Source organism: Sinocyclocheilus grahami, unplaced genomic scaffold (genome assembly GCF_001515645.1).
Source record: "Sinocyclocheilus grahami isolate Dianchi unplaced genomic scaffold, SAMN03320097.WGS_v1.1 scaffold100.1, whole genome shotgun sequence".
Lineage (NCBI taxonomy): Eukaryota > Metazoa > Chordata > Actinopteri > Cypriniformes > Cyprinidae > Sinocyclocheilus > Sinocyclocheilus grahami.
In genome coordinates this window covers 459,776-471,486 of record NW_015505279.1, presented here as the reverse complement: position 1 = coordinate 471,486, position 11,711 = coordinate 459,776, and the positions used below count along the sequence as shown (strand labels likewise).

The window sequence follows — 11,711 nt, the reverse complement described above, 5'->3', positions numbered from 1 at the left end:
GAACTCATTCGGGAGTGGTGACTTTCCACGTATTCCCAACTTCTGAGCCTGCTCGCCTGAAGTTATGGTCGATTGCTCTTCGGCTGGATATCAACACCCATTAACGGTAACTACACCAGACCGCGTACACACCTCACGCACCGGATGCCGTGCGTGCGCTCAAAGACAGTTGGACATAGTGGTGTATTAGAGGTAAAATATGATATAAATACTGTTCGGTTTCTGGGACAAACCGAACGTTTTGTGTGTTAGGACATCAATGTGTCATCACGAGCCGCAGGGTTTAATTTGGATTTATCTGTGCATGTGTTTTTTACTCTCATAGATTTTGTTACCATTGCCATGCATTATACGACTGATAGACTGCAACGGTTAAAGTTAAAAATCATCATTTGTGTTCTACTGAAGAAACAAAGTCACCTACATCTTGGATGCCCTGGGGGTAAGCAGATAAACATCACATTTTCATTTTTGGGTGAACTATTCCTAAGGACATAAACAAAGTTGTAAATATCTTAAATGGTATGCCAAATGTCTTATTTATCATTTTAGGAGGTCTTAAATTTGGGGACGAAAAAACAGGAATCATCGTACAACCAAACGTGATTATTAAACTTCAAACGGCTGTGATTTTCAGAGATATTCCCAGTAGCTTTGGTACTTTTGTCAGAGCACAGTTGAAATGCTCACAAGTACTACTTCAACCTTAACATCATCTCGTCACTTGTACACACATCATAAATGCAATTTCTCATTATTTTAACCAAATTACCAATGCATTGGTAAATGCTGCGATTGATTATGTACAATTGTTGGCTGTTTCCTGCATATATTGTGCTGGTTCTCTGTCGAATAGTCTTATCAAAATGACTAGGCGAAAGAATGAGAGATTGCTTTTATGTAAGCAATAAGGTACGAGAGGCCGTGCTGTATTGTGAATAAATCACGGCTGAAGGGCGTTGTTAGTTAGTACCCCTTCAGCCGTGATTTATTCACAATATAGCACGGCCTCTCGTACCTTATTGCTTTTATAAAACGGTTACCACACAATAAAAATATAAAAAATCAAAAATGTATGTATTTTTGAAGCAATTTCCTTAAATGCTGTCCTTGCGCTACAAATAGTTCCTGACAGCAACAGTAAACAACAAGAGAATGTTCCGAACGTGCCTCATCTAATGGAGCTTAAATAAAAACACAGAACAGGAGCTATTATCATCCTATTATCATTTTTTTTAAACACCATATATGATATTTTCTCGCACACAAGTTACATCTGCTTATCTCTCAGCATGAGAAAAGGTCTGTTTTCCGTCTTTTAGTTTTAAAACAGACCGATTTTGTGAGCGTCATTACAGTGTAAACTGATGGATATACAGAATCATACCTGAAACAGAAAACTAATAAATACAGTAATATTCCCTTCGGAAACTGTAGGCTTCCACACAGACGTGCACACATCAACATATCTCCGCATAAGAAGCGTTTATTAGATGGAGGAAGGGCGTGGTCTCAAAATTAAAGATGAACGATGCAACAACGCAGTAGGGGTCACTCATACTTCATTAAATAAATAACAAACAGTTAATTTTGCCGAAATACATGGAAAAGTTTGGATGCATTTATGTTGCTAAGGGTGTTGCTCAGTGATACTGAGGGTGAAGCGGTCATAGCCGTGCTGTATGGTGAATAAAGCACAGCTGCTGACCAATCAGAATGGAGGAATAGAACTAACCGTTTTATAAGTTGTGTACAAGCGACTAGAAGAGATGACTGAAGAAGCAGTTTTAAGAATTTCAATTGTGATGTACTACAGCAAATGAGAAAAAACGGTAAGAGTCCCAGAGCATTTCAGGCTTTTCATAATTAGAAGTCCTGCATTATGCATACGATCTTTTTCTTTCCCCCATTATTATTATTATCGGTATTTTTGTTACACAATAATGTGTATCTAGCAATTAATCCAACGTAAACTCTTGTGGGTTCTCTCTGTAATACAAATGATCAGCATTATTTAACACAATCAGTATATGGAATTCACTAGTATCAGCGCAATAATCTGTTCATTGCATTTCTCTAAACATATTTTTATTGTATCAGTAACATCTCAAAATAACCCACCTCTAATTTTTGTGTATTTATGTATTAGTATTTAAAAACCAGGTATAGTACACATGTTGAATAGTACAGGTTTGAGTAAGCTCAGGCTATAGTGACCCTGTTTTGCAGTAGAATGTGGTTCCAGTCCGTTTAATTAAACAGTATGATAGTGTAGGTTCATTCTGCACAGACATACAGTATTACCGTAATTGTATTTGTGCAAAAGGTCTTAAAGGGATAGTCCACCCAAATAAATAAATGAATCCTTCAACATTTACTCCTGTTGCTCCAAACGTGCATGAGTTTCTTTCTTCTGTGAAATGGAAAAAAAACCTCTAATTTTTGTGTATTTATGTATTAGTATTTAAAAACCAGGTATAGTACACATGTTGAATAGTACAGGTTTGAGTAAGCTCAGGCTATAGTGACCCTGTTTTGCAGTAGAATGTGGTTCCAGTCCGTTTAATTAAACAGTATGATAGTGTAGGTTCATTCTGCACAGACATACAGTATTACCGTAATTGTATTTGTGCAAAAGGTCTTAAAGGGATAGTCCACCCAAATAAATAAATGAATCCTTCAACATTTACTCCTGTTGCTCCAAACGTGCATGACTTTCTTTCTTCTGTGAAATGTAAAAGAAGATATTTTGAAGAATGATGGTAACCTAACAGTTTTGGTTCCCATTTACTTTCATGGTATGAGCAAAAATTACAGTGGAGGTCAATGCACAAGGGGTTGAACGCTGGTTGTCTGTGTATATACTGTAGGCTGGCTCTGGAGAGGGCCGACAGTGCGGAGCGGGCTGTAGACGTGATAACACAGCTGCTGGAGCAACACGGCCAGGGAGGGAACTGTATGGAGGATGAGTGTGGATTCACATACCATAACAGCTTCCTCATATCAGACCGCACAGAGGCCTGGGTGCTGGAGACTGCTGGGAAATACTGGGCAGCCGAGAGAGTGGAGGGTACATCCTGAGTCATGCCACATTACGGCTTCAAACTGAAATCAATTAAAGCGTTTAATGCTGTTTCCCTCTCTTAAAGCCGGCTATAGGAACATCTCCAACGAGTACTCCATCACCACTAAGATCGATAAGGAGCACGCGGAGTTGAGGACGTACGCACAGCAGCAGCACTGGTGGAATGGAAGGGCTGAGTTCAGCTTTGCTAAGGTTTACTCCTACTCAACCACAGCCCGGATCGAGGCGGCAGAGGGACGCTACTGTGAGGGACGCAAACTTCTGCAGAAGAGCGAGGGTGACTGTCAGATTGGTGGTAGAAAGTGATCTGCAAAATCATGCAAAGTGCTAAATAATCTACTCACACATTCATGCCAGTGTAATCGGATGATTGTGACTACTAGTGAACACACCTGAGTGAATTTGTGTTTAAGATGCAGGATCAAAAGGCTTTTGCTCACATGCTTGACATGAGGTTTATAGACTGATAATAAGAATAGTGCCTTTCTTTTCAAAATTAAAATGTAATGTTTGTTGGCTTTTGGTGAATGTTGTGGTCTCAGTGAACATGGGAATTGGCTTCATTTAGAATTAAAATAGTTTATAATTAATTTGATTATTTGGTGTAAGCATCTGGACAAAGAAGCTCAAAATTAAGAGAATTGATCATTTTGAGTACGCCATCTATTCATATATCCATTTGTGATGTTTCATAGTTTTAATGACTTTACTTTTATTTGAATGTAGAAAACAATAATAAGAAACAAATGGATTTGTCCAAACTTTTGACTGGTACAGTAGATCACTGTAAATTGCTATTTAGGATTGTAAAGTAGATTATGTATTTTGTATAGGTTATTTATGGGGAGTTCTAATGTCATTATACTGTCCTACAGGCCACATCACAGCAGAGAGCATGATGGATATTCTGAGGGATAAGGAAAGCGGAATCAATATGGAGGGAATGTTCATGACTACAGGAAGTATGGTGTCTGTCGTCCCGAAAGACCAGAATTTACCCGGGGTCCACTTCTTCACTGCTACTCCAGACCCTGACAGGTACAGTACAGCCGGTGACACTTTACACTTAAAGGGTTAGTTCACCCAAAAATGAAAATTCTGTCATTAATTACTCACCCTCGTGTTGTTCCAAACCCGTAAGACCTTCGTTCATCTTCGGAGCACAATTTAAGATATTTCTGATGGAATCTGAGGGCGCTCTGAGCCTCCCATAGACAGCAAGGTAACTACCACGTTCAAGGTCCAGAAAAGTACCAGGATGATCGACAAAGTAGTTGATCAACTGTAAAGTTACGAAGCTACGAGAATACTTTTTTTGCGCAAAAATAATGACTTTATTCCACATTTTCATCTCTACTGTGTCACTTGTGGACGCGTGTGGCGGCGCTGACCCAGATCCGGCGTAGTGACGTCAGAAAATGTGGAATAAAGTCATTATTTTTGCGCAAAAAAAGTATTCTCGTAGCTTCGTAACTTTACAGTTGATCAACTACTTTGTCGATCATCCTGGTACTTTTCTGGACCTTGAACGCGGTAGTTACCTTGCTGTCTATGGGAGGCTCAGAGAGCCCTCAGATTTCATCAGAAATATCTTAAATTGTGTATGCAACAGTTCATTGCTAGTTCATGTTAGCTCAATTCCATTTTTTAATAATGTATTTACAAATGTTGAAATTTACATGAATAAATGCAATAAAGTATTTTACATTGTTAGTTCATGTTAACTAATGTAGTTAACTTTTTTTTTTAAATGGAACCTTATTGTAAAGTGTGACCTTAAATCCTAATGTTACTATGGTTACACTTTACAATAAGGTTCCAGTAGTTAATTAGTTACAATGAACAATACATTTATTACAGTATTTATTAATCTTTGTTAATGTTAGTTAATGAAAATACAGTCGTTCATTGTTAGTTCATGATAATTCACCATGCATTAACTACTGTTAACAAACACAACTTTTGATTTTAATAACGCATTAGTAAATGTTGAAGTTAACAGTAGCTAAGATTAATAAATGCGTTAGAAGTATTGTTCATGCTTAGTTCATGTGAACTAAAGTAGTTAACTAATAAACCTTATCGTAAAGTGTTACCGTTACTACAGATTAAACACCATTTTTAAGATAAATTGTGACCCTGGAGCACAAAAGCAGTGTTAAGTCGCTGGGGTATATTTGTAGCAATAGCCAAAAATACATTGTATGGGTCAAAATTATCGATTTTTCTTTCATGCCAAAGTTCATTAGGATATTAAGTATAGATCATGTTCCATGAAGATATTTTGTAAATATCCTACCGTAAATATATCAAAAATGTATTATCATTAGTAACATGCATTGCTAAGAACTTTATTTGGACAACTTTAAAGGCGATTTTCTCAATATTTCGTTTTTTTTTGCACCCTCAGATTCCAGATTTTCAAATAGTTGTATCTCGACCAAATATTGTCCCCCTATCCTAACAAACCATACATCAATGGAAAGCTTATTTATTCAGCTTTCAGATAATGTATACATTTCAATTTCACAAAATGTACTCTTATGACTGGTTTTGCGGTCCAGGGTCACAATTGTCAATTATTTCCTGTTATAATTTTCAATTATAATTATTAAATAAGTCAATATACTGTTACTAATACTAGCGGCGTTTGCTTTGGCAAGCATTACTATTAATATTGCTCGTAATTTATTTGCTCTTTTTGGCTGGTTGACAACACAACAGTTCTTCAAAATGTTATATGCATGTGTCTTTTTTTTTTTCTCCACAGGTCTGTCTTTAAGCCGTTTATTTTTGTAGTGGACATAAAGCAGCTGAAACATACGTGTTCTCCGTGTTTTGGAGAGGAGGATCCAGTGAAGAAGAAACCCCGTTTCCAGAGCAAACCCAACCGCAAACACCCTCTGTTTCTGAAACACGAGGTGGCCGCCGCCATCATCGACAGCACCAGGGTGAGCGGTATAACAGAACACTTGTGGCTAAAATATCACAACGTAGTCGCAGTGCACAAAGTGTTTTAAGAGTGGCGGTATTTATTAAGCAAGCTCTGCCACTAAGTTCACATGCAAAGACGTTAGCCAATCATAACAAAGGGCATTAGCATGGAAAACGTATAATAATAAAATAGCCAAAACCGTTTGTTTTGGAGAGATGGTGGGAAATCCTCATGAAAAACTAACTTAGAAATGTTGTACTGTGCAAGAAAGTGCAGGGATTGGGCTTTTTAATTGATTTGAACTAATGATAAATGTTTATAATCTGATATGATGAGGCATATTGTGTGTGTGTGTGTTCAGGAGAGAGGAGAGCGGATCGTAGAGAAAATGAGAGCTCTGGAGAAGCAGAAGCTGGCAGAGATGGAGAAATATCTCACTGAGGGGATTGAAGATGCAACGCTGCCGGTTCATCTCTTCACAGACACTGTAGATGAGGAGCTTAGTATTTACAGCAGCGCCTGAGACTCCAATTCTAAAAACGTGTTTAGAATTAATTGGATTATTAGGTGTTTCTTTAACTATGGGCACTCTGTGGACACTAAAGCACACTTCTTCACCTGTTTAACCAAATTGAAGCTTGGAATAGAGGCATAATAAAAATATTCGGTTACACTTTATTTTAAGCTGTCCTTGTTACAGTGTAATTATGCATTAAAGTACTGAGTAATATTAATTAACTACATGTACTTACTATATGGTTAGGGTTACATGCATGTAATTATGCATAATTAATTGTTATTATAATAGTAAGCACATGTAACATGTGTAACAAGGACACTTTAAAATAAAGTGTTACCAGATATTCAGCTCACAATTGATATGAACAGAATATTTTATTGTGTCCGATTTCTCTTTACATCATATACCTCAAAATTAAATTCAAAATTGAAGGTCTTCACTGATACTAAACTATATTTATGTAACATAAATACCCTTTTCTAATATTTACCATGTAAGTATTCACAATTTTATAATGGATTTTTATTCAAATTCAGCCTTTACAATAAAGTCCCATTATAAAATTGTGAATGATTACATGGTAAATATTAGAAAAGGGTATTTATGTTACATAAATATAGTTTAGTATCAGTATAAAATATATATATATATATATATATATATAAAATACAACTGTTGTTAGTTCATGTTATCTGAAGTCCATTTGATTTTAATAATATATTAGTAAATGTTAAAATCACACTAGTTTTTTCATCGTTAGTTCATGCGAACTAATGTAGATAACCTGTTAACAAAAGGAACCGTATTGTAAAGTGTGACCTTAAATCTTAATAACTAAAATCTATACATAAACCATCTGAAAAGTAACCAATATAAACGAAGGCATGGTTAACAAAATCCTAGACCTTCATACAGCTTCATATTTTAAAAACTGCTCAACTCCTCAAGACTTAAAAGTGCCCAAAGTTGAATAAACACCCCTAAACTGTTGCCGAGAGCTAGTGGGAGATATCATTCAAGCGCTTCCTGTAGACTATCTTGTAATAGTAAATAGGGTAACACTTTATTTTAAGGACCAATTCTTACTATTAACTAGCATGCATATTACTAGCATATTGGCTCTTTATTAGTACTTATAAAGCACATATTATTTCCTTATTCTGCATGACCATATTTTAGATCCCTTAATCCGACCCTATCTTGCTAACTTTTAATAAGCAGCAAATTAGGAGATTGTTAAGGCAAAAGTCGTAGTGACTGTAAAGGGTAATATATTTTGACTTGTTAATTTAATCAAATTGTTCTCATCACTAAGTGAAAATAATGGTATATTTTCACCATTTTAGAGTGTATGTCAAAGGTCTCAAATGGGAAATCATATCCAGTGGATATGGGATTTTTATTCAAATTCAACCTTTACAATAAAGTCCCATTATAAAATTGTGAATGATTACATGGTAAATATTAGAAAAGGGTATTTATGTTACATAAATATAGTTTAGTATCAGTATAAAATATATATATATATATATATATAAAATACAACTGTTGTTAGTTCATGTTATCTGAAGTCCATTTGATTTTAATAATATATTAGTAAATGTTAAAATCACACTAGTTTTTTCATCGTTAGTTCATGCGAACTAATGTAGATAACCTGTTAACAAAAGGAACCGTATTGTAAAGTGTGACCTTAAATCTTAATAACTAAAATCTATACATAAACCATCTGAAAAGTAACCAATATAAACGAAGGCATGGTTAACAAAATCCTAGACCTTCATACAGCTTCATATTTTAAAAACTGCTCAACTCCTCAAGACTTAAAAGTGCCCAAAGTTGAATAAACACCCCTAAACTGTTGCTGAGAGCTAGTGGGAGATATCATTCAAGCACTTCCTGTAGACTATCTTGTAATAGTAAATAGGGTAACACACTTTATTTTAAGGACCAATTCTTACTATTAACTAGCATGCATATTACTAGCATATTGGCTCTTTATTAGTACTTATAAAGCACATATTATTTCCTTATTCTGCATGACCATATTTTAGATCCCTTAATCCGACCCTATCTTGCTAACTTTTAATAAGCAGCAAATTAGGAGATTGTTAAGGCAAAAGTCGTAGTGACTGTAAAGGGTAATATATTTTGACTTGTTAATTTAATCAAATTGTTCTCATCACTAAGTGAAAATAATGGTATATTTTCACCATTTTAGAGTGTATGTCAAAGGTCTCAAATGGGAAATCATATCCAGTGGATATGTTTGTCCATATCCTAGTTCCAGTCGTTTTAACTAGAGAATGTTTCTATGACGCACAGACATCCTATGCACTCATCAAACACTTACAGCTAAATAATTAATTCCAGAAATGTTTGATTGTGTGAACATTATGTTTCCAGGAACCTACTAACGCGCTGCACTATTAAAGTAGATCTGTTCAGAAAAGGATCGACACTCAATACATTTCATGAGCATGCCTTTAGTGATGTTTCTGGAACGACTCAATAATGTCGTCACAGCTGATAAAATGACAACAGTGTTCAAAGGAGATGACACTCACTGACATAGATAGATTTTGCTGTGTAAATTTCAGGGTTGCCAGGTTTTCACAACAAAATCCACCCAACTGCTACTCAAAATCAAGCGACAACCTCCCGCTGTCTCGCATGAAGCCAACACGGAAGTGACTTAAACTGTAATTCATCAACTGGCCACTAGAGGCAGGCTGCAAAAGGGAGTCAGTCCCATAGACTTTATAGGCCCAACTTTACAGCAGAAAAAAACATGTTTACAGCCTGGTTCAGAAAATGATTTTGGTCTATATAGCTAATTTTGCCCTTCATGACAACTGTGAGGGGGGTGAATTTTTTTTATATGTCATCTGTTTAAATTATATTAAGCCTTAAAGTTCTGCATAATTAAGGGTGTGGCCACTTGAGTGACAGGTGGATTGCCGCTGCGGTCACCACCGTCGAGCTAGGTGGGCGTGGTTTCAGCAACCAGTTGCCCATCTTCAATTATCCGGGAGTGACGCGCTGACAAGATGGCGACGGCCGGCTCCGCCTACTTAAGGCTTCAAAAACACTCTTCAGGAACTTACGTGTGACGTCACGGACACTACGTCCATGTTTTTATACAGTCTATGCTCAAAACTAGCCCAATCATGTTTCGAGGGGGGTCCCCCGTTAAAAATCGCATTCCGGTGAGGTAAAATACACGTTTTTGGTGGGGTTCCACTGGTAAAATTCGCATTTTAGGGGCTAAATATCACGTTATTGGGGTCGCTTAAACCCGCGGACATGAAAAACAACCCGCGGCAACAGTATTAAAGTAGCCCAATCCCGCGGGAAAACCGCAGACTTGGCAACACTGTTTAATCAAGACAGAAACCAAAAAAAAGTCTGGCGCCTTCACGTGGGTGTGAGAGGAAACGCAACCACTTCCTACCAATCAATTACAGTGAAGATAATGAATCATTGGAATTAAGCTAGATGTGAGCTAGTTATCACATGCTCTATAGATACACGATTTCCAAATGCAATTATGTCCCTTGTTTTAGTCTTAAGAGTGTTAATTCCTTCAGAATGTTTCTATAGCTGCTGAGTAAACAAGTGAACTTTAGTAGTCACACGTTTGTTTGTTGTCCAGAAAAAAAGGAAAAAGACCTGACACGATCACATTATAATTGTTTTTTATTATTAAATGGGTTGCACTTTATTTTACAGTATATGCAGTGCACTTATCAAAGAAAGTACTGGGTAATATAAGGTAACTACATTGGTTAAGGGGGTTTGTACCTCTTTATTTTCCCAGTTATTATACTATAATAAGTACATAATATGCACATGCAGAACAGGACTGTAAAATAAAGGGCTACCATTACTGAAATTAGATTGTACATTCATTTAAAGTAATTTTTTTGGGCTGGGTATTAAACAATATTCACCTCTGAATTATACATATGCATTTCTATACAAAATTATATAGCATATTAATATTTTCTTTCTATGAAGCACAGATATCCCATGCAGTCAACAAACACTTTCACTGAAGTACTTTGTAAGGTTAATCATTCCAGATCCTGAAGGAATCATCGGGAGAAATGTTTTATTGCAGAAATTGCAAGTTGGCAGGACTTAAAGATAAAAATAACTTACGAACTCTCCACTTTATTAAAATAACAATAATAATAATCTCATTACAAAAGTTCAAAAAAACTAAAATGCAACAACAGCCGGTGTGGTGCGTAATCAGCTGTAAACCTTAGACTAGGGCTGTCCAAACTCGGTCCTGGAGGGCCGGTGTCCTGCAAAGTTTAGCTCCAACTTGCCTCAACACACCTGACTGGAAGTTTCTATGCCTAGTAAGAGCTTGATTAGCTAGAAATTATGAGATGAATGTGTCAGGCAGTTCAATATAGCAGTCAAAATAATAAAAATGGAAAAACAAACAAACAAAAAAACACTGAGAAGTAAAAACTGATTTCCAGTCATTTCCTTTATGTGTGAGGTAGGTAAAGTGTTCAAGACCTAATTTGAACCAACTACTTTCACATCTGGTTATTGCTATTGGTATCTGTAGAAAAAATTATTCACTTTTACACAAAATAAAAATTAGCCCACAAATTACTCACCCTCAAGTCATCCTAGGTGTATATGACTTTCTTCTTTCAGACGAATCCAGTCGGAGTTATATTAAAAAACTGTCTTTGACCTTTCAAGCTGTTTAATGCCACTCAGTGGGTCTTCAGTCCAAAAGAAGTTAATTAAAAAGCGCCCATCCATTAAAAAAAAGTGTCTCCAACGGCTCCGGGGGGTGAACAAAGGCCTCAAACGTGCAGCGCTGACCTCATACGTCATCAGCCCAGAGCTGCTTCTGTGTGTACAACAGTGAGCGCAAGCTAGATTAAAGTGATTATTACGTTTTAAATATGGATATTTTTCTAACAAAAACGCATCGATTCGCTACAGAAGGCCTTTGTTCACCCCCCGGAGCCGTGTGAGACATTTTTTATGGATGGGCGCTTTTTATTTAACTTCTTTTGGACTGATGCACTGTAACACACGCTGACTGCCATTACACAGCTTGAAAGATCAAAGACATTTTTTTATATAACTCTTGACTGGATTCGTCTGAAAGAAGAAAGTCATGTACACCTAGGATC

General features: G+C 36.4%; 1 protein-coding gene across 1 annotated transcript in view; it reads left to right on the top strand.

Annotated features, from left to right (window-relative positions):
- Positions 1–6,733, top strand: part of LOC107588231 (secernin-3) — an 8,316-nt gene extending 1,583 nt beyond the window's left edge. The window contains exons 4-8 of the mRNA XM_016276261.1: positions 2,871–3,070; positions 3,150–3,362; positions 3,961–4,123; positions 5,856–6,036; positions 6,382–6,733. Of these exons, the coding sequence (XP_016131747.1) occupies positions 2,871–3,070; positions 3,150–3,362; positions 3,961–4,123; positions 5,856–6,036; positions 6,382–6,543 (919 nt within the window). The 3' untranslated portion in view covers positions 6,544–6,733. The remainder of the gene's footprint in view (positions 1–2,870; positions 3,071–3,149; positions 3,363–3,960; positions 4,124–5,855; positions 6,037–6,381) is intronic.
- The last annotated feature ends 4,978 nt before the right edge of the window (positions 6,734–11,711 follow it).